The 23,974-nt window shown below is 44.2% G+C and overlaps 1 protein-coding gene across 11 annotated transcripts in view; it reads right to left on the bottom strand.

Annotated features, from left to right (window-relative positions):
- Positions 1-23,974, bottom strand: part of PSD3 (pleckstrin and Sec7 domain containing 3) — a 201,216-nt gene that overhangs the window by 88,244 nt on the left and 88,998 nt on the right. For 8 of the 11 annotated variants that reach the window (XM_053290547.1, XM_053290549.1, XM_053290552.1 and 5 more), the window contains 3 exons: positions 23,332-23,444; positions 20,510-20,568; positions 14,519-14,608 (listed from right to left, as the gene is read on the bottom strand). In XM_053290547.1, the coding sequence (XP_053146522.1) occupies positions 14,519-14,608; positions 20,510-20,568; positions 23,332-23,444 (262 nt within the window). Of the gene's footprint in view, positions 1-10,517; positions 11,567-12,402; positions 12,575-14,518; positions 14,609-20,509; positions 20,569-23,331; positions 23,445-23,974 lie in introns of those variants that run through there. The other 3 variants (XR_008315151.1, XM_053290550.1, XM_053290551.1) reach the window with 3 other exon arrangements.

The raw sequence follows: 23,974 nt of genomic DNA, 5'->3' as shown, positions 1-23,974 counted from the left end.
CTCCTGGTGACCACAGAGCCCTGTGGTTGTCTTTGGTAGGAGGGGTTTACCATTGCCTCCTCCTGTGCAGTATGAGATTATGCCTTTCAGCATCTTCCTATATTGCTGCTGCCCAATATTGGTGGCTCCATCTAAAAATACAAAAACAAAAAAAAATGTTCCCAGCTTTCCCCGAGCATGTTCTGGTGTAAAAAAATAGTGCATTCAGCTAATTTAAGTGGCAGGATTGTCCATGCAAAATGTGGTATGTGCAGATCAATGGGCAGTATCTTATTCAGAATTTCTTCTAAAAATTGCCTTGCAGTTTTGGGGGTGGGGGTGGGTGTTGTTGTTGGTGGGGGTGGGTGGGAGCCCTTTAGGTCCAGGCTCCAAAATGACCTAGGTGTACCTCTGCCCACCACACATTAAGGTCATCAAGAGAGGTACATCTCCAGCTGCTGCCAGATGATCTGGCAGCAAGTCGGAATCAGGCTATCTCTGTACCTGCTCTTGGACTGTGGAACATGCTCCCCATAGATATATGCAGCTTAAGATTTTTATTAGCCTTTAAAAGAGCCCTAAAAACACACCTTTTAGCCTGAGCTTGAGTGAATTTAAAATGTTTTTAAATGGTTTTAATTTTAATTGGTTATTTATTTTATCTGTTTTTATTAAACTGAACCACCTAGAGTCATGTGGGCAAGGTGGCATAAAAATTTAAAAATAATAATGGTACTCTTATCAAAACCTTTTTGCTTCCCTTCCAATTCCTGAGGTTCTCCCTTAAGCAGGGACCTCCCAATTCACCTCACTGGCAACTCTAGTTTCAATTACAAATTCAACAAGACTGGAAAACTCCATTGCAAGTGCAGCATTACAGTTCCTAAGGCAGAAGGAAAGGTCTACAGACAGTTCTTATCTACAAATCTCTGATATGTTTAGTGTAAAATGAAGAAAAGTCAAAGGATTTTAAAAAATATATCATGTTTTAATTTTTTTTAAAAAAAGGATTATTTTTAACATTTCAACTATTGTCCAATTATCTTCTTTTAAAATAGCCTATTTTAAAATGCTACCTGTACTTAACAAACATGTTAGAGAGAAGCTTATTGCTTAAAAATGAATCTATAACCCAGTATCAAACACAGAGTGTTACGGACTGCTTCCCTACATAAAAAACCCAAACCATGAGTAAAATATCTACCCCTGGAGATCAAGCTTTATATGGCACAAAGGATCACATATGTATTTGTTTTTATGGGCTTGATAATGGGAATGAGAAACTGGCAAATCAGAATAGACCCTGGAATCTGTCCCTGGCTCCATCCTACAAGTGATATCAGAATCATCCTAGTGAGCCCATCTGGGTGATCTTGTTATCCTGTTTTATTGCCCTCAAATTACCTGAAATTTGCCAAATTCTCAGTTCATCAATACGTATAACTTCTAAGCAAACTGACATTACTTCTCATAGAAAAAAAAAGCCTTCACTTCTCAGTCTACCAAGTTCTGAAAAATTCTAGAAACTTGATCTGAAAGTGATGGTCTTGCTCATTGACAGACATCCAGACTAACTCTGTTCTAAGGTGGTGCATCTAGCAGATGTCCGCTAATACAACTCCTGATCAAGGGGATGGAATCATGATGGATCACCTCACTTCCAGTCATTAAGCTATGAAGCTTGACACGGGTCATAAGCAAAGAGTGAATTATCTATTAAATAACTACTGTCTCATGGGTACCCTTTTCTAAAACAGTAAAAATGCTATACATGCAATATATATAAAGTATATCATCATGTACTGAATAAGGGCTCTATTTCATTGTAAACCAACATTTGGAATTGTTTTATTAAGCAATTAACACATAATGTTTTTTAAAGGAAATATCTCAAGTACTAAAGAGGAACTTTAATTCCTTCAAAAAACCTGATTTAAAACGTCTGATTTAAGTCAATGCACCCAGGATTAGGGGGAGGATCTTAAAATCAAGGGGAAAGGAAAAATATACAGGACCCTTACCCAAAAGATGAAAATATTAGAAGTGTTATCCAAGTTGTCATTCACTCCTTTGTCTTCATCGGAAGCAGACAAACCCTGATGCCCAACAATCCAAACATTTACCATTTAAAGAGGCCTTTGCGGCACAACCTTTGCTTTTTGAGAGCTGCCTTTTGTGAGTGGCATTCATGTAGCTACGATAACATTTAAATGACCCCACCATGTGGGCAGGGACCACTCACACAGAACTGGCATCCTTCCTTTCTGTAAGGCCCTGATCCCACATGTGCTGTGGGATCATTCCTCCCTGTAAGGTGCTGACCAGGTCATTGAAACGTTATTCTAGCCATGTATTTGACCATTTATACTTCCATATTTTTTGGTTGCAATTCAAACAGTGTGGGCGGGGGAGGGAATTGGCTCTAAGACACTGAAAGGAGACATGACTATAAAATCTGGCTGCAACAGCATGTTCTAGCTGGCTGCATTCTTTTTTCTGCTCCAGGCAAGCACAGCCACAGGTTCTAGTTGTCTCCCACAATTGCCAAGCCCACAGAGCAGCCTCGGAACACAGCACACACAGAGCATATGCTCAGAGGCTGAAGTCAAGGGAAACAGTAATTAAGGGCAATTAACGCACTGGAGCACAGAACTAGTTGAAGCTTTCATATCCCCGCCCCCCACCTTCATCCACCTCTACACACAGTGGAAGCTCATCTGAATCAGCAATTAGGTCTTCAGCTGTTGCAGTGTTTGCTTCTGATTAAAATGATTCCACTCAATCTCCCTCGATGTTCCTTATGCCTGGAACTCCATCTCAGAACCTTTCACAGGGCCACTTCTCCCTCTTCCTTTCAGACCCTCCTCAAAAGCCACCTTTCCCACAAAACCTTTAGCATAACCCCTTCCTCTCCTTGCCCACATGAAATAAAACCTAACTAGGGGAATGTATGATGCTGCCTTACGTCTTCCAAATAGCACACAAATGACAGATACACAGCACTGGGGGAGGAGGGGGGGTGGACAGCCATGGGAAACTCCTACGAGGGCTACTGTAGTCGGACCACAAGCGGCAGATCTCCACAGCTTAAGAAAGCTTAAACCAGCCCTGCCTGGAAATGTCAGAGATGGAATCTGGGACAGTCTGCATGCAAAGCATGTTCTCTGACACTCAGTTATGGTCACATCCCCAGTGTAAGCAAATTGGGCACATTTGTCCCTCATTACTTCTTTCTCCCATTGCTACTACTACTTGGTGTGGAAGTCCACTGCCCCCCACTGTCAACTTTTATTTATTTATTTATTTATTTATTTATTTATTTATTTTATTGTTAACTTTATATACCGCCTTTCATTAACACAATCCCAAGGCGTTTTAAACTGTAAACACTTTTGGGCCAGGATCCTGTCTTTCTTGGGGGCGGGGGGATGAAACACTATAAATTGCCATGCATGTTAATGGCACTGTATAAATAATAAATAATGGTAATTATTGCCAAAACATTTGCAGATGCATTTGGCACATCTGTACAAAAAAGCACGAAAAGTCAAAAATAGTACTTTTATGTCACTTTGACATTCTGAAAGCCTTTCTCCTGCTGCAGTCTCACACACAGACTCTCATACAAGCCTGACCTCTCCAAGACTGATGCAGACATAACTCTGGGCTCTCAAGTGCAACTAAGAGATTAGGAGTGGGTGATGAGATCAAAAATTCTCCTCCAGTCCCTCCTCATCTCAGAGCAAACTCCTCACTCCCATCCTTACCACAGTTAAATGAGATATCAACACTGATATTTAAGGTGATTAAAGTTTCTTCTTTAACTGGGATTTGATATCCAGCTTCAAGCTCTGGATAAAAAGCCAGGTTAAGTGGGAGATACTTGGCTAGCCTTACATATACACTGAGGGAAATAAGTATTTGATCCCCTGCTGATTTTGTCCGTTTGCCCTCTGACACAGAAATGACCAGGCTATAATTGGAATGGTAGGTTTATTGTAGCTGTGAGAGACAGAATAACAACAAACAAATCCTCAAAAGCCCAGTGCCCAAAAGTCAGCGATGGATTTGCATTGTAGTGAGGGAAATAAATATTCGATCCCCTATCAACCAGCAAGATTTCAGGCTCCCAGGTGTCTTTTCACTATATGCAGGTAACGAGCTGAGATGAGGAACACCGTCTGTAAGGGAGTGCTCCTAATCCCAGCTTGTTACAGTACCTGTATAAAAGACACCTGTCCATAGAAGCAAGCAATCACTCAGCTTCCAAACTCACCACCATGCCCAAGACCAAAGAGCTGTCGAAGGATGTCAGGGACAAGGCTGTAGACCTGCACAAGGCTGGACTGGGCTACAAGACTATCGCCAAGCAGCTTGGTGAGAAGGTGACTACAGCTGGCACGATAACTCGCAAATGGAAGAAACACAAAATAACTGTCAATCTCCCTCGGTCTGGGGCTCCATGCAAGATCTCACCTCGTGGAGTTGCAATGATCATGAGAACGGTGACAAAGCAGCCCAGAACTACACGGGGGGAACTTGTCAATGATCTCAGGGCAGCTGGAACCATAGTCACCAAGAAAACAATTGGTAACACACTACGCCTTGAAGGACTGAAATCTTGCAGTGCCCGCAAGGTCCCCCTGCTCAAGGCAGCACATGTACAGGCCCGTCTGCAGTTTGCCAATGCACATCTGAATGATCCAGAGGAGAACTGGGCGTTGTGGCCAGATGAGACCAAAATCGAGCTCTTTGGCATCAACTCAACTCGCCGTGTGTGGAGGAGGAGGAATGCTGCCTATGAGCCCAAGAACACCATCCCCACTGTCAAACATGGAGGTGGACACATCATGCTTTGGGGGTGTTTTTCTGCTAAGGGGACAGGACACCTTCACCGCATCGAAGGGACAATGGACGGGACCATGTACCGTCAGATCTTGGGTGAGCACCTCCTTCCCTCAGCCAGGGCATTGAGAATGGGTCATGGATGGGTATTCCAGCATGACAATGACCCAAAACACACAGCCAAGGCAACAAAGGAGTGGCTCAAGAAGAAGCACATGAAGGTCCTGGAGTGGCCCAGCCAGTCTCCAGACCTTAATCCCATAGAAAATCTGTGGAGGGAGCTGAAGGTTCGGGTTGCCAAACATCAGCCTCGAAACCTTTCTGACTTGGAGAGGATCTGCAAAGAGGAGTGGGACAACATCCCTCCTGGGTTGTGTGCAAACCTGGTGGCCAACTACAAGAAACGTCTGACCTCTGTGATTGCCAACAAGGGTTTTGCCACCAAGTACTAAGACATCTTTTGTGAAGGGATCGAATACTTATTTCCCTCACTACAATGCAAATCCATCGCTGACTTTTGGGCACTGGGCTTTTGAGGGTTTGTTTGTTGTTATTCTGTCTCTCACAGCTACAATAAACCTACCATTCCAATTATAGCCTGGTCATTTCTGTGTCAGAGGGCAAACAGACAAAATCAGCAGGGGATCAAATACTTATTTCCCTCACTGTATTTTAGCTGTGATTAAAGCGGTGGGGTGGGGTGGGGTGAGAGCACGATTCTGTTACCCATTTCTGACTGCTTAAATAAAATGAGAGCTAACTGTTTGGCTAAATGGTTAAAAAAGAACAATATTACTTCTGCACTAGCTGGTGCGGACACTAGCATAGACATTACACACAATACTTCTCTCAGTCACTCTCTCACACACACAGCCACATTTTAGAATACAAGGGCTCTCCTTCTCTCTCATATGCAGGAGCAGCCAGTTAGGCTGGGGGAAGAGTGGCAGCTTAAAATTGAACAATGCAGGCTGGTAATTCACGGAGTGAACCAGTCCAACAAATGACCAACTCGTGCAGCTCAAGTTAAAATTGGGCAAGAAGAGAGACAGGAAGAGGCAAAACTGCCACAGGTTCTGTGCCTCCCTATTCTGAAAAGTGGCAGTTTGCACATACAGGTGTATACCAGCGACATTCAATCCATGCACATGACTCATGTGATTAAATTCTGAATTTTGCCATATTAAACTAATCTGGTAAACCCAAGCATTAACAAGCAAGTCAGCAGAACTGAAGACATGCAAAGGCAACATGTGCTTGTCTCTATGAATTTGAGAGAGAGAAAGAGAGAGAGAGAGCGCATTTAAAATGTCATGTACAGCATTCATCTCAACCTACACATTTTATAAGCTGTGGGGTTCTTGCCACGACCGTATGTGTGCGACACTTGGTAGGCATATGCTGCTTGTGGCATATGGTTTGGGATTACTTCCTGAAGTACTAGCTGTACTCATCTTGAAACCATTGAAGGTTCTGCTGTTCCAGTACAAGCTGATTTTGAGAGCACAGAACTTAGGGCAGCAAGGCTAGGTCGGTTTGGGCGCAGAATGGCAGGAGCAGGATCAGCAGGGGCATAATTTCATCTGTTGAGGGAGTGGCCACTGTTGGATTTTCCAAGATTAGATGGCAGAAAAGCAGTGCCTGAGTTAGTTACCTTTTCAGACTTCACAATAACTTCAGCAATACTGGCAATGGTTAAACAGTCACACACAGAGAGATACCTTTAAAAAGGCCAGAGGTGTGTGTGTGTGTGTGTGTCTGCCTATCAATCATACCTACTTAGGACATAGCCATATTGAATTGTATATAAACAATAGCATGTTGAACAAACAGGCTAGTCAGAGACTTAGGTGCTACTGAGAAATTCTGTGGCCTGATGCACAGAGTCGGCAATACCCTTCCTAAATAGCGCGCGCGCGCACACACACACACACACACACACACACACACACACACACACACCACATCTTAAAAGGGAGAGATAGAGATAACTGATTGGATTGAATAAAAAGATGTAGGTATCTTCTGATAAGATGCAGTGTAAGAGAACAGACTAGAATATGTGCAACGGAGAAGCACTGAGGAAGAGGCAAAGCCCCAGCTTGAACTGTGAGCCCAAAAGAATGAGGAATACTAAACAGTTGTGTACAGCAGCTCTATTTCACTATATTTCATTCGACACACATGTACCCTGCCCTTGCTCCAAGGTGTTCAAAGCAGCTCCATGGGAGTTAACTTTATGTCCTTTCCCCGATGTTTTAAGAGTCATTTCATTTTTTTTTTTAACATCACAATGTAGCATGCAATACTTAACAATGGTGTTTTAAAACACAGCTTGATATAGGAATGCATTGCAGGAAACTCTTCACTGGCCGTAGTGCCTGGGGCTGTACATTCTTATTTTCAGGTATGATGGCCCTAAGCAAAGACTGGATAATCATCCACCCACCTGGTACAGTTTTAAGTCTAATAACCCTGGGTTTTTTTATATTTAGATACCACCCTTCATCCTAAGACCCCAGGGCGGTTAACAACAAGATAAATACAATTCAATAAACACATAAACACGGAACAAATACAACTAGAAGTTTAAAGACAACAAACAACAGCTCATTGGACAAAAGCCTGGATAAAAGAGGCAGTCTTCTTTCCTCCTAAAGGCTAGGAGAGAGGGAGCCAAGCAGGCTGCTGCTGAGAGCAAGTTCCACAGTCAGGGGCAATAACTGAGAAGGCCCTGTCCTGTCTGCTTGACCAACAAGCCTCAGCAGGCGTCAGCATGCAGAGTAGAGCCCTCTCAGCTGATCTAGTCAGGTGGGCAAATTCAGCTAGAAGCAGACAGTCCCTAAGGTACCCGGGGTCTAAGTCGCTTAGGGCTTTAAAGGTACTATTGGTTGTTGGGCTGGATTTGTTACTTTGTCTCCTGCTCTTCCTCCAAAGATCTCAGAACGAATATGTGGGACTTGCAAGCACTCTGGGTACTGGCCATGCCAAACCGGCTAATTATAGCAACAGAATTGGATCAGCACCTAACCAACCTTAGGGAAGCATCCTGCTTCTCTCTCCACATCACTATGACAGATGGATGAACATATGGTCATTGTCAGCTTGACTTTATATACATTTTCACTACTAGATTCACATATTACTAACATAAGGAAAAATTTTAGACTATATATTTTCTTCAGATGAAGCCTGGTGCAGCAGGAAACTCCAAAATGAGACTAGAGAAAGAGCCATGACTCAGAGACACAATTCATTCTGCGCTTCCCGTTTTATTATTAATTACAGGTGGGTGTCTCTGGCCCTGAAGGAGATAAGATAGTCCAAAACAATTATTTGTTGCAACTACAGTGGTACAGTGCCATCTGGTGGACCCAACAAATACTAAAATAAAACACTGAGCCTTTGGGGAAAGTAGGCTTGAAATCACAGCAGACATTTAGGAGTACTCTGCAAGGCTCCTCTCACGTCTCTTTTAGAAATCAAGGGTGCACACACCTACATCTCTTAAGCTCAGCAAATAATGCAATTTAGGAAGGGTGGCACACAGACATACTTCAAAGAGGTTGGACTTACACACATGATGATGGAAAAGATGGTGCATGTTGGTTCTCTGGCTATACATTTATGTATCTGACACACAATGGTATCAGAGCGGCACTGCATTCAAATGCATGCAGGATACTTCTGGAAGAGACAATTCTCTCCACATTCTCATATTATCCTTGCAGAGTGGCTCCTTCCCACACCACAAGTGCAACATGAGAGGCCCACCCCTAGGCCAGCTGCCTCAGTTTCCTGGAGCCTATGACAGAAGCCTGGGAAAGTGCTGCACTGTGGAGTACGGATGTGCAGAACCCGTTCGCTCTCAAACAGGTCCACCATGAACAGGGGTGGTTCGAACGGTTCACTCTTGGACTGGACCGCCCTTCAGGTCCAAGATCAAACTTAATCTGGTCCGAAGCGAACCGGTTTGGTGGTTCAGCAGCAAGAGGGTTGAGGGTGGCGCCGGCAAAGGGCATCTTTTAAAGTCAATGAGCAGGTCCTTATTGGGTACTAAGCTGCCTGGAGCAGTGGCGCAGCACTCCCCTGAAGCAGCCTGCACAGCCGCCTGGCTCCAGCACTCACCTGGCCTCTGTGTATACATGGAGACCAGGTGAGTGCCGAAGCCGTGCGGGCTGATGGAGGGAGCGCCGCACCATGGCTCCAGGCAGCTTCAGTACCTGGTAAGGACCATTACCTTTAAGAAGATGCCTCTCACCTCCACTGCCCCCGCCCCCTGCAAGTGCCACCCTCACCCCTCTCACTGCTGAACCGGTCTGCGGACCTTTTGTTCGGTCCAAATTCAATCTTTACCACAAAAGATGGTCCGTACACACCCCTACTATGGAGACCCTCCCCTGTGGCCCTGAGCTGCACTGCAGCCACCACCACACCACAAAGATCAAGTGAGAAGAGGGTCACTTGCTTTCTGATAAAAGCCACATGCTCTCCAGCTTGATACCTAACATGCCCCCCCAGGTTGCTACAGCTCCTTTTCACATAATATCAGAACAGGCCCTCTTGCCCAGGAGCTTTCGGAATTCAAGAAGGAGCAGAAGCAGGGCAGAGCTTTGGGTAAATAGAAACAGTCACTGCAGAATTCCCCCCCTTCCCCATCTCCCTTTCGAAGACCACCAGAGCATATTAAAAAGCGGGGAGGGGAATTATTTTTTTAAAGTGGGGTACAACAGCCCGAGATGATAGAATGCAACATCTTTGCTGCAGCAAGAGAAACTAGCCTAGAGGGGCGTTTAATCTTCATTTCAGCTGCAGGTACTGGGGAATACTGGCCAATTCATTTAGAGCAGCTGGCAGAACAAGAGCGTTTCTGGGGCGTGGTCGTAAAAGGAACAATCCACTCACAGAAAGAGATGCTTTTGGGAGAGAGGAATGAAGAGGAAGCTTCCTTTATTACACTAAGTGGGCTGCTTAAATACACCACCAGAGATCAATCTTGTCAATAAGAGCCTGTAATTAGAGAGGCTGAGGCCATTCCACTGCACCTCTCCAGGACAGCATTATAAATGAGCTGATTTGTCAATGTCAGCTAAAGCTTGTTCTATCATAAACAACCGGAGCCAACATCTTTAAAAATGTATGCCTGAAGAGTTTCTACATCTGCGTCTAGGCCTGAAGCCAAGCAAGAAGTAGCCTAGTCTTCTGCCTCAAAATAGTCTTGGCTGGAAGTTATTTTGGACCTTCTGAAGGACCATCTGAAGATTTTTCCCCACCCAAGAGAAATTGCCTTTTAAAAGCACTGGCTTACCTTTGGTTGGCCAGCTGGATGAAAAAGAAAGGCTGATGCCTTAAGAAGGCTACTGTGTTCCCATTTCTCCTTGGTGCGGCAGAGTATTTCACAGGTTCAGCATTTGCAGCACTTTTGTTCGGGGGGAAATATGACTAACAGGATATGACAGAGGTCTATTAAGTACCATTATCTAGTTATGATGGTGTGTGTAGAGAGGGAGATATGAGAAGACAGGAATCTGTAGATTTCAGAGGATAAAAGGAAGCATTTTCTCTTTGTTTTACAGAATACACAACTTGTGAATTTTACTGCCTCAAAGTACACTGTTGACTACTAGCTCAGGTAGCTTTTTTGGAGAACTGAGCATATTCATGGAGAAGAGTTTCTATCAATAGCTACTAACCATAACAACTAAGTGGGACATCCATGAACAGAGGAGCCTGCTCCAGAATATCCCATGAAGCACACAGGGGCTCTTGGCAGACAGGAAGTGGAGGAAAGGGTCAAGGTAGAATGTATGAAGACCACTGATGTAAGAAATTGTAGTACTGAATGGGATTGAATTACTTTAATATATTTGTAACATGTGTTTCCAACTCATGCTTCAAGAGGCTCAGAGCACCATATATTTCCAGACACTCTCCCAACCGGAAACTGGCTAGGTCCAGACCTGCATAATTTCACAGATGGAACTTTATTGCCCAGATTATTCTCTGCACCCAATTTAGAGGCTATAAGGAGTTTAGAGTCTTTACAGAGAATTAGACTCTTTTGAGTCTCTGTGCACTGCATTTCCTTACACAATAAAAATTTTAAAAGGGGGGGGAATCAATACAAGTCTCTCCAAAACTGGAGTTATAGGCCGTCAATTCACACCTTTGTGTACAGCAAAATGCTGTATTTTTATTTCTTCCAAGTAAATGCACTAACAAGTAGCGCTTCCTGCACAAGCGAATCAGATAAAAGGAAGGGAAACATTCCAATTACTGCTGGTAATGGAAGATGTTCAGCAACTCAAACCCAGACTTCAGCAACTATTCAGATTCCGCTGCTAGAACAAACTGAGTGCATACAGAAACATACCGAGCACAAGGGGAGAAAAACAGTAATGTGTACATACAGGAGGTTCTGATCTCAAATTGTATCTTCCATTCAAATGTAAGAGCCTAAAGGCACTTATTCCCCAAGTTCTCTGAAAAACCAGTTATCATAAATAATCAGCACAACAGTCAGTTTCATCTGCATGGTAAAAAGCCTGATTTGCTTTCTCTTATTGCCGAAAGCTTCACTTGCTCTAAACCAGTTTAGGGTCATTCGTGCATGGAAGCAAGCCTCCACGTGTGCATCCCGATGGGACTGGGAGCCATTTGTACCAACGGGAGCCCATGTAAGCAATTCCTGGTTGCATCCAGCTTCTAGCTTACACCAGTGGATTAAGAATCTCAAAATGTCCTGATCAAGAAGAAAAATATGTATTTATTTGTGTGTCACATTTATATACTGCCCTATATAAAATCTCAGGGCAGTTTACAATCCAATCAACCATCAAAACCTAAATAAAACTTTTAAACTTTAAAACATCATAAACTAAAAGCCTGATAAAACAGGTGTGCTTTCAAAAGTTGATTAAGAACAACCATGGGGAGATTCCGATTTTGTTTGGGAATGTGTTCCAGAGCATCAGGGCAACCCTAGAGACATGAGGGTTGGGTCGCCACCAAGCAAGCCGGTGGCAAACGCAAAAGGACCTCCCCTGATGGCACTGAATGTTGGCACTGAATCCAGATTCCTATTCTCTAATAAACCTTATTGTTCCAGAAGCCTTTAAAAAGTATCATTTTTTCAACAAACTTGTCTATCTGAGCCCATGTAGAGCTTCTTATGTCAATTTTGCCATTAAAACAATTCCAAACTTTTTTTAACCAGTCAATTGATGGAGCTTCTGATTTATGACAAAAGGCCACAATAAAGATTTTTGTTGCTCTTATCAGAACTATCATTAATTCTGAATCCATTATCCACATCTGCTTGCAAACTTTCTTTATGAGACATTAAATTATAACCTGTTATTTCATATAATATAAACAATGTATTCCAGAAAGGTTAGATAACTGGACACCAGAAAATGTGTAGAAGATCAGCAAAAGATCTCCAACATCTATTTATTTGAGAATGATAAATATAATTTAACATGCGAGGTGTTAGGTAGCATTGATATACTACCTTTGAAAAGCTCTCTTTCAAGCCTTGCTACATATCTTAGTGGCATAAATATCCAGGGCCACTCATCTGATACATCTATCAGGTCCATTTTAGTTAGTTGTAAAGGTTTGAACAGTATCATCTTTAAATTTAAATGCCAGCACTTAACTCAACAATCCTCAGTATCCATCAGCCATTAGTATTTGTTCAAACTAAGCCTGGCGGCAGAAATTATCAACTTGGAGAGAATGTTCTTTCCTGATAATAATGAGGGGAAAGAAAGTCTAACACTCATGCACACACAAAACAATTTCAAAGAGCATTTTTATATGATTATATCGTATTTACCCAAATAGAAGATGACTCTGAATTTAAGACACACACACCCCACCCACACACACCCCGTTTCTAATATCAAAGAACTTGGGGGGAAATCTAGTCTTGGATTCAGGTAAATATAGTACTATTCCTCTCAATTAGAGATTCCAAAGACACCATTCCATTTTTCCTCAAACACATGAAATTTCCAAAGAAAGGTTCATAATCAGCTTATCTGTTCATTATGAAAAAAGCAAGATGGACAGGAATATTTAAGAGCTTAGCTATATTTTTAGCTTACCCCAAACCCTAAGACATCATTAACTCAGTCTGATTTACAGATGTTATGCCTATCTTGTTAAGTTTGATGCTAGTCTGAATCAGCTGCAATAAGAGTTAAATACTTTTGTTCAGCTACAAAATGTTTATTGAGGTGCATCTCCTGATATAATTCAGCTAGCTCTGATGATTGACAATATGTATGAATATTAGGTACTGCTCAACCTCCATTCACAAACAAAATCCATGTGGCAATCCTAGGATAGTTAACCTAACAGATTATCAAATAAATTTAACAGTTAACTTCTGTCATTTGTCCAAGTCTGGCTGGGTAATTTTCAGGGGCATATTGGAAGACAGAAACAAAATGTTGGCAGAATGTTCATTCTAATAGCAGCAAATGGTCCCATTCAAGGCAATTCCAAAGTCAGCCAACATTACATCTCTTACTTAAGTACAGCTTCCAATCTTGGGAAAACATTGCTGCCCAAGTACTATGGGGAGTGCGGATATCAATAGGGATGTGCATGGAACCACGGAGGCGTGGTCCGGCACTGGGGGGAGTGTGTCTTTAAGGGGGGGAGATAGCACTTACCGCCCCCCATCACTCTTCCCCCTCCGGCGCTGGACTTTCTTAAAACATCCTTGGGGCGGCAGAGTTCCTCCCTGCCGCCCCTGCCCCCGTCGTCGTCTTTAAAGTTAGCAAGCCGAAAAAGCTGGAGCCATGCATGTGCACTTCGCGGCGCGCGCGCGCTTGTTGCCACCACCAGCGCGCATGCCGCATACGTCACAATGATGTATGTGGCGCGCGCGCGTGCTGCGAGGGGTGCATGCATGGCTCCAGCTTTTTCAGCTTGCTAACTTTAAAGACAACGACGGGGGCAGGGGCGGCAGGGAGGAACTCTGCTGCCCCAAGAATGTTTTAAGAAAGTCCAGCGCCGGAGGGAGAAGAGTGGCCGTGTGGGGGGGGGAGAGCGGCCGTGGGGGGGTAAGTGCTATCCCCCCCATTAAAGACACACTCCCCACCCCCACGCTGAACCACCGGACCGCCCGAATTCCGGACCAGTCCGGAGGCCTTTTGTATGGCCCCGGACTGGTCCGTGCACACTCCTAGATATCAATAGTAGGTCCAAAAGAAATTGGCAGCTCACCAGGGTTTCCAATGGTGGGGGGGAAGTCTTTCCCAGTCCTACTGGAAGTCTTTCCCAGTCCTACTTTGAAATGCCACAGAGCAAACCTAGCATCATCTGCATGCAAAGCATGTGTTCTATCATTGGGCCATGCCCCCTTTCTTTCCCATGGCACATGGGACTTCCTTGCTCCCAAGGACATAGCCAATATGGTGACCTAATTGTTCAACGCACCCTTCAGTCTTCTTCCAGCATCCTGGCATACAATTTGGGAATCCCTGAACTAAGAGGAGTAACTTCAGCTTCCATAATTCTAGAATATAGAACATGAAACATGTTCTGCATTTGGCAGAAGAAAATTACTATTCCACATTGTAAGAACCAATTAAGAATCAGGAGACGACAAACAGTAAGTCTTGGAGTGCTATCACATAATGTTGCATTCTAATGATGGAAAAATAATTTAGTGCCTCACCTTCAAGACTTCCCTTGGGAAATCTTTGCCTTCATCCATTCCCTGAAGGTTTGCAATGAATTCTTGGCAGGACATTTTCTTGCCAATGTTCTGAAAGAAACATGACACAGAAATATTAATGCATATTATTAGAAAAGAGTAAGATAATAGTAAAACACAACACACTATATTAAAAGCTTCACTTAATTTCACCCCCACCCCGGGCAAAAAACAAATAGTGAGCAGCAACCTCAGGGTTAGAGACAGCCTTTGTCTGCACGATGAACACTCTTATAAAATACAAATTGGCATGAAAAAGCTACCCTGCTGGGAAGGGCGAAAACAATGGCTAAGCACTCCTACAAGGATAACGGTGATGTTGAATCTTTGCAATCTCACAGGCTTTTCAACTGCAGCTCTCAAAGCACTTTATGGCAGTGGGTTGTGTTCCAATAATGTTGAGGTCTTGCCACAAACAAAAGCTGGAATCATTTTGCCAGAGCAACAGACTGAAATCAGCAAGCTGAAAAGAAATAATGTTGGGGACAAAAGAAAACCCCATCAAATTTGTCTTTCCTAATAGAAAAATGCCAAAATGATGATGATGATGTTTTTTAAGTGTTATGGGGTTTCTTTTAAACTCTCTCTTTGATGAGTGCAGAAATACTTTCAACTGCAGTAAAGAGATAGGCAGCGCAATCCTATGCATGTTTACTCATTAAGACTCCCTATGATCCATGGGGCTTACTCCCAGATAAGTGTGCATAGGACTGTAGCCTGGGAGTGAACCATACAATCATGTGCTCCCTCCTTTTCTCAGAGTTAATCTCCCACGCCTGCCTTAACCACAATAAAGCATCTCTTCAATAGTGATATGAGCCATGGGCCAGATCAGACAAGACTTCTCCAGCTGGCTCAACCACACGATAAAAACATGTGTACACTGCGAGGGTGCATGTCCTTCCCCTAATTGCAACAGGGGAGGTTTAACTGAAACTTGCATGACAAATACTAGTATTTGTGGCATGTATAAAAGGCAGTTTGGACAAAATCACGCACGCGTGCACACACACACACACACACACACTTAGGGGAAGGCTCCTCAGTGTACTGGGAAGTGCATGCATGCTCATGGCATGCACACATCATCACATGTGGTTAGGTGGTCAGAGAAGTATTGCCGAACCGGCCCCACAGTTACAATTTAATCAGGATCTGAAACCAGGGTGGCAAGCTGTTCACATCCTCTTTATAAAAAAAGAAGAAGAAAGAGGAAACCCCAGGACTCATTCACATATTTTTCTATATCCAGGGTGTGGGAACTGATTCCCCATGATCTGACTGCACACCTTTGGAGTGCGTTATGAATATCGCAAACACACAGCCAGAGACAATCGCACAGGTCTTTCCTTCCCAATCAGCACACAGCCAGGAGGGATGCTGGTCTTGTGATAGCACGGAGGGACTGCCTTGGTTTGCATTTGGATAGAAGGCTATATGTGAGCACTGTAAAGACATTCCCCCTAGGGGATGGGGAATAGCTCAGTGGAAGAGCCTCTGCATGCTTGCACGCAGAAGGGTCCCAGGTACACTCCCTGGCATCTCCAGGTAGGGCTGGGAGAAACTCCTGAAGTCATTGTAGACAATACTGAGCTAAGATGGACCAAGGGTCTGACTCTGTACCAGGCAGCTTCCTATGTACCTATGACAATGAACAGGTGGGAAGGACCCATGTAATCAGCTTTGTGTGGGCGCAATATTTCAGCAGCAGCTCTCAAAGCAATTCATTTATGTCCAGAGATGTGGGAACACACCACAGGAAAGCAACTCCCACACTGTGTATGTCTTAACTATGGTTGATGTCACTGCAAGAAAAAAGCATAGCTGTGGTTAAGGAAGTGGAGTGGAATTCATGCCCAAGAAGGGAGGAATTGGGAGGGAGCATGTGATCCCATGTTCTGCTTCCAGTCTCCTAACTGCAGTGTATCTAACATGAAGGACCATTCAGATGCTCTTAAAAAATCACCATATATCATCATATTTACAAAGACAAGTATAACCAGTACATACACTTGTTTCCAGTTTACCAAAATCTGTAAGATTTCAATCCACCAGCAAGACAAAAGCAGCTTGTGGCAGAAAGAGATCTGCAGTTAGGTTTCAATGCCCTGGAGTAAGGACCTCACCTCTCCTACTCTGTTCCATCTTTAGCAGAATATACATGCCATCGCATGTAACTCAGGGGTGTTTTGTATATTATTAACCCCTTTGGACTTAAAAAAAAGCAGTATAAAAATATAATGAACAAAAAGAATTGCTTAGTAAAGTTCTGCTACATGCTTTCAAACCAAAACACTGAATTATAGTTAGGAAACAAAAAGTGACAGTTCCATGCATTCCAAGCTATGGCTACATTCTGAGCTATAAATGCCCAACTTAACACCTAGAAAAACAGAGCAATACAAAAACCAAATAATATATTGGTTAGAACGAGCACTTCAAGGGGAGCGGGAGATAAAAGGAAATACTATTTTGGTACTATGCATTGTTCACACAATAAATCAGGGTGGCAATAAACAAGCAGAATAGAGAAAGAAATCGAAATATTTCAGCTGCAGAAGCCATCAAAAAATGTAAGGCAATTTTTAGAGCTGAAGTCTCTAGCTATGTATCATATGTGTATCTACTGCCAAAGCTAAGGCCCTTTTTAGACATGGGAAAAGGAACATTCGTCACGTACATCATGAATGTGACGGCAGACGACTGACGTGATGACAGAAGACTCCCTGAAGGCCCATTCCACCGCTGATATGCTGAAAAGTATCATATACCCCCTCTCCATGCCTAGGGAGTTCGAAGAGGTAAATGCCATAAACTTGATGCTGGCCATTTCCAGAACTCCAGCCTTCCAATCACAGAAACAGATGCCAACATGCCTTTAGTTAGTGTCTGCCTTTGCAAATGCTGATGGGATGGAGAGCGCAGCGGCGGGAAGCTTCTCGCCATGTCAGCACCCGGACAGGGCTTGCCGGCGCACTCTCAAGATGCAGTCCCCAAGTGCAGCCTCCCATTTTTTCCCTATATCCAAACAGGGCTTACAACAATAAGTGTATCTAAATTATGGCTACACCAAATATGTTCATATTCTCTTCCGAAGTACCTCATTTGCCACAGCCAAACATGTGACTGAAAAATTACTCACCTTGAAAAATGTGTGTGGTGTTTCTATGCTGCTTGATGCCTTTTTGCTCCCCAGGCACCTGCTTCTTCCCAGCACCATTTCCCTTCTCTGCCTTCATTTTCCCCAACCTCATCTGCCCACACTGCTGCTTAATCCTACTGACTGCATCGCCCCACATGATTTCGTTTACGAGCACCTATAACATCATCACATCAGTTGTACATCATGATGTCATAAATAAGATCACCATTGCCACCGCCAAAAGAATCAAATGGCAGCATAGGCAAATGAGGCAAAGGGTAAAGAAGAAGGAAAATGGTGCTGAGATTAGCAAATTTAAAATTACAGGCATGTGTTTGTAACGAGTGCAAATATAATGAGGTGCTTCTTGACATGAAATATTAGGTAAGTAGTTTCAGGTCAGTTCTAACTTGTACGGGTAGCCCACTTAAGATCTCTGCCATTAAGATTAGGAAATATTGAATGCTCAAGGATATGCAAGTTCAAGGATGGCACTTGGCTTCCTAGGCACTGGTGGTTCTTGCTTTATGTTTGGATTTCAAGACCCAGATCGTGTATTAGTATTACACTCTGATCTGCTGAAGGAAGAGTACTTTTAAGAATGCTATGCATACTCTGCCACCTAGTGCTCACAAGTTAGTGTGACACTGCAGCAAGGCAGCAACAAGTAAAATTACTGCTACCTACTTATGTCTAGAGAGAATTCTTCTGTAAAGCAAGAGCACCTCCTCACCACTATTATAGCAAAATGATAACTGCAAAACCTAAATGGAGGGAAGTCTCAGTGCATTGGCAAAAGGCTGCTCCATTTTACTACTGTAATTACAACAGCTTCCCCGAGTTGCATGCAGGTGAGCATGGTGAAAATTACTAGACCAAGTTAGGAACAATTTTTGACCTAATAAATTTCAATCATACGCCATCCTGAATGCAACATGGTTAAAAGGAAGAGGTAGCCTTGTGATTTTTTTTTTCCTTTTCAAAAAGTGACATGACAATGTATGTGAATAAGAAGACATTCTTTGTTCCTATTTTTAAAAAAGCTTAAAACAATTATTTAAAAGTCTTGGGGCAAGGGAGGTGAGTACTATAGGCACCATCTGATAAGAGTAAAGTGTGCCATCAAGTCAATTTCTACTCCTGGCACCCCCAGAGCCCTGTGGTTTTCTTTTGGTAGAATACAGGAGGGGTTTACCATTGCAAAGAGCCCCTTCAGGAGAAGGAGGCTGCCATTGTGTTAATTAAATGAGGAAACAAGATCTGTTAACTCAGGAAAAGGGGGGAGAGGGGGAAGACAGAGGGGAAGAGCAATTGGAGGGGAGTGAAAGAGGGGAAAAAGAAGGGAAGAAGAAAGAAAGAAAGGGCGAGGGACGGGCCCAAGCCTGTCAGCGGCCTGAGGGGAACAGTGGCCATGGCAGCACCTATTGGCAGCAAGGAAGGGCCCAGTCAACCACTGCGGGGCTACCGAGACAATTGGTGGAGGGAGGCAGGGAGGCAAGGGACAGACCTGGGCCCGGGCCCGGGCCCATCAGCGGCCTGAGAGGAACAAGCGGCCATGGCAGTGGCAGCAGCAAGGAAGGGCCCGGTCAACCACTGCTGCTGCTTCTCCTGTGGCAAGGAGCAGGAGCGGGGCTCGGGTGAGGAGGTCTCTGGGATAGGGAGCTTCAGCTTGGCCAATAGGCGCCAGCATCGCTGCAGCTGTGACCAAGAGAGGTGAGGGGGATAGAGGAGTGACCAGGAGTGATGAGGGGGATGGAAGCAACCGGATGGAGAAGGGGCAGCAGGTGTGAGGCTCAGGTGAGTGTGGAGAGATCTCTGAGTTGGGGGGGGGCTGTGGCAAGGGGTGAGGGGAGCAACCAAGTACTAGCACACAGATACTCTGCTCAGGTTAAGCTAGTATACAACTATTGCAGCTGCTCCAGTCACACGTCTGGCACTTCATTTTGTCTTTTCCCCGAGTGCAGCTGGAAGCACTACAGAATTAATTTGACAAGAGATCTTGGCAGCACAGAGAAAAAACATGTACCTTTGACAAGAATAGCTCTGCAATACCACTGCCAAGTCTCTGAGAAGTTACTATTCAGAAGTGGAGTCACAGTCTAACGGTGTTTATGTGACAGGTTTGGGAAGTATTAGAGCTCCAAAGAGGACGTATTCTGCACAGGGGCAGTGACTTTGGCTTGCACAAGGCTCAGCTTCGGGGCCCTGCATGCCACCAGGGCACCCTGCTGGAACAGTATGAAACTGTATGCATTTCGGGGCGGGCCAGGTAGTAGACACTATGGTCAGTCATGTGTTCAGTTGCAGCCAGTCAGAATCCAGTTTTTGCCACAGAACTTCCAGGGCCTCCTACTGCCCAGTCATCTGGTCCACTTTGTACTGAGACAACTAAATTAGGCTGATCCTCTGCACTTACCCGAGGGCTCCTCTACCTGGCTCTCTGTTACTGGCTACTATTTGCCTGCCTTGTATGCTTTCTGTTTTTTGACCTTTGCTTTTTCCAGTTTACTGTTTCCTGCCCACCTCTCATTCAAACAGACTGCAACATTAGCTCTGAATAATCCTTGCCTGTTCCACAACAAACTCTACTCATGCCCTCTACCTTGATTTCATACTGTATTTTTCAAAATCTGAATCCTCTTTGGTTATTTATTTCATCTAAAATATTTCTAGACCGCCCAAAACTTGTGCCTCTGGGCAGTTACTCATCCCTGTAAGGACACAGGTGCTCAGTGGCAACAAACATACTTAAAACATATATTGAAATCTCTAAGAAAATAGATAACAGTCGCTGTTTACACAATACTCACATGGCCATGGAGGTCAGTGTTCAGCAGCATCATTGCACACGTGAGGCAATGGACTCCATCTGTGGGGGAACAAAGCACCCCAAGCATGACATACAGAAAGTCACACAGGAAGCAGGGTGGGGGTGGGGGAAATCACACTTCCCACTACTCACATCTGTTTGTGAATGCATGATTCAAGTTGAGTTGGGACCCCCCGCAGCCTAATTAACACTCTCTCAAATTGCTTATAAAGAAACACATGGCATGAATCAAGACAGAAGTCTCATGAAATGAAGTCATTGTGGGTGGGGGAAACAAAGAGCTAGCTCACTTATGCCTGGTTATCAGGGGGAAAAACATCCTAAGACATGCTTTGAAGAAAAGCTACATGGATTTCAACAGCTTTCAGAACCTCAGCCACAGAAACTAGCCTGGCAAAGGGTTTCATCTTACTTTGTCATACCGGATCTACAATACAGTTAAGCCAAAGGATTTAGACAAATGCTGTCTCACTGAAGTCACTGCCCATGAGAAGAGACTGGCTCAAGTTCAGTAGCTCCTTTCCACCCCTGGAACTCCCTGGAACACATATATGGTGCCACCTCCCTCCCTCCCTCCCTCCCAATCCTTCCTCAAAACCTACCTTGTCCAAGAAGCCATTGGCTTAACTCCTTAATCTTCATGTCCTCAATTGAAACTAAACTTAAGTATGTAGAATTACAGATGCTCACACTGGCCTCTCCTTTTCCTTCCCCCAAAGTAGAGACAAGATTCCCAACCCCTGAGAACTCTTCTCTGAACTCAGAGAACTTCTTCACCTTCTGGGAGCACCTCATATTGTAGAGACTGAAGAAATTAAGAAAGTGTGGATCTGATCAGTGCCTAGATGCAGGGTTGGCACCAGGATCCAGGGATGGGGCAGGGGCAAAGTCTTGTTCTGGATTCTCCATGGCTCCCAATCCCACCCTCACCCCCAAACCAACACTCACTGCCCCCTGATGGTGCTCAGTTGCCAGGGAAATGTAAAAGGCAAGCAGATGATGCTCTCTGCCCACTTCCCTTTTGCCTTTCCAGTGGGGACAGGCACTATGTGGGAGTGGCAGGGAAGAGATCCCATGGATGTTACTCCATCAAGGATGCCAGCACTGAAAGAGGAGCATCTACTGCTGCCCACTGCCACCCAGTAAACCTCCTCATTGGGCCCTGGCATAGTAGGCAGCAGCAATGGATGCTCCTCCTAAGGGCAACACCCTTTTAAATTCTCCATGCCTTACCTCCAAGGGGCATGGAAAATGCAAAATGGCGCAGTCACCAAGAGAGGCATCCACTGCTGCTGCCCACCATCATTTGGCAACTCAGGAGTCAATGGAGGGGCTTGTTGGGAAACAGTAAGCAGCAGATGCTCCAAGGGACAGATCACAGGTAGGCCCTTGAATAGATGTGAGCTCTCAGGCCCATGCCTCATTTGGTCAACCCCTAACACCACCCTTGTTTGGATGGGCGCCTACCAGAAGCCCCAGAGAAACTATTCTGAGCTTTCTTAAGGGAAAAATGCAATATGTATAACAACATAACTCGAGTTAAAAGGTATGTTTATCGTGGCAGACAGCTTCCGCTTGGCAATTCCTTGCCCCACACCACCACCACATTGTTTAGCAGCAGGACACTGACACCAGCTTCTCCCCTTGGAGTATAACATGCAGCTTGACTCTGAAGTCTGATAGTTACAGCAGAGAGGCATATGGGTGGGGTTAGGGAACAGCAAAGAAGCAATGGGATAGCAGAGAGAAATGTCAGGGTGGCAGTGGAGGAACAGTGAGGCTAAGAGGGCCCAGAAAAGCCCTGGTTAAAAAAGAGTGTCTTAAAGGAATAGAGGGAAGTGGATCAATGGGCGATGATTAGAATTTATAAGCTTTTTGAGGTGTTCATTTTGATGTGTTAATGGCAAACCAGTATTTACCACCATATTGAAGGCAAGGGGGTAAAGCTGAGAGACAAGAGGCTTGCCTAAAACTAACTAGTGAATCTACAGCACAGGCAAGATTTTTCTGGTTCTCTGCAATTACTTAACCCTACCTATGCATGGCAGTAGCAGAAACACTTCCTTAAATATGGCTCTGTCCCATTTGCCACATATATACAGTAGTGCTGGGGTGCAATGGTCAAAGGGGCATGCAGGAGGACAAGGTTGACTCGTTCCCTGCTTGCCTCCCCTATCCCTGCAGTCCATCCCTCCAGGCACTTTTCTGCCACCAGAAGTGAGCCCAACTGGGAGAAAAGCATCTGAAGGGGAAGAATGGCAGAGAAAAGCCATGAGAAGGGCTCCACATGCACACACCCTGCATGCCCACCTCTCTGGGCCTTTCAATTGCATCTTCTGTTCTACATGGAAATGGAGCACCCCATGTCTTTAAGCCTCCATCACTTATAGTTTGGGCCTTGGATGCTATGCTATAGAAGTTCCACAGAGAAAGGAAAAGGCTGTTCCACACATGCAGGGCAACCTAACAGGAGATTTGGAAACGGATGCAGGAGATGGGGGCATTCAACCCCCAAATTATAGTCAGAATTATTATACACTCAGTAATACATTCGTTCCCCAGGAAACTACACTTGCAAATATCAAAGATTTAACTAGTTACTGACTCTGAAAATAGTGTTTTCTGTCTTGATAGGAACACAGGAAGCTGCCTTATACCGAGGCAGACCATTGGTCTATCTAGTTCAGTATTGTCTCCAACACAGACTGGCAACGGCCTCTCTAAGGTTGCAGGCAAGAGTCTCACTCAGCCCTCTCTTGGAGATGCTGCCAGGGAGGGCATTTGGAATAGAAGTAAAATTACCTTGTGTAGAAATGACATTTGGGTTGCACTCGTAGTATCGGTTGGAGAAATGAACTAAAACTCTCTCTCTTTCCTGAGTTTCTCCAATAAGGGAAAAGGCTTTAAAGAATGTCCTAAGAACAAAAGAGAAAAGGACAAAGCAGAGATGTTTGCTGAATCTGGAAATGAATTATAGCTTTTTCAGATAATTGAAAGCTCTTTAAAAGAGGGCTCACTGCAACCGATACACATCACACATCTCACTTTTGCCCCCTCCCACACTTCAAACAGGTTTAATGGTTTCTGCATTGTTTCAAAAACCTGCAAAAGCTGTTTGACCCGAGGCCAAAAAACAGGACCACACACAATATCTGTGTACATAACAGGAAGTGATGCATCTCTTGCATCACTTTCACTCTCTTATTAAATGTCTCCAGCCCAACTATTTATTTATTTATTTATTTATTTATACTATTATTTCTTGTTTACACAGTCAGACAGGTGTTATTGACTGGTTTGTTTTATCCAGACATCGAGTCCTTCCCAAGGACCTGGGATGCCAGAATTTTATTGTCAATTGTTATAGATATCGTCGCAGAATATAGGCTGTTCGATATCTATAACAATTGACAATAGAATTCTGGCATCCCAGGTCCTTGGGAAG

The sequence above is a fragment of the Hemicordylus capensis genome, chromosome 2 (assembly GCF_027244095.1).
Source record: "Hemicordylus capensis ecotype Gifberg chromosome 2, rHemCap1.1.pri, whole genome shotgun sequence".
NCBI lineage: Eukaryota > Metazoa > Chordata > Lepidosauria > Squamata > Cordylidae > Hemicordylus > Hemicordylus capensis.
The sequence above is the reverse complement of the archived record's forward strand: the minus strand, read 5'-3'. Positions and strand labels throughout refer to the sequence as shown.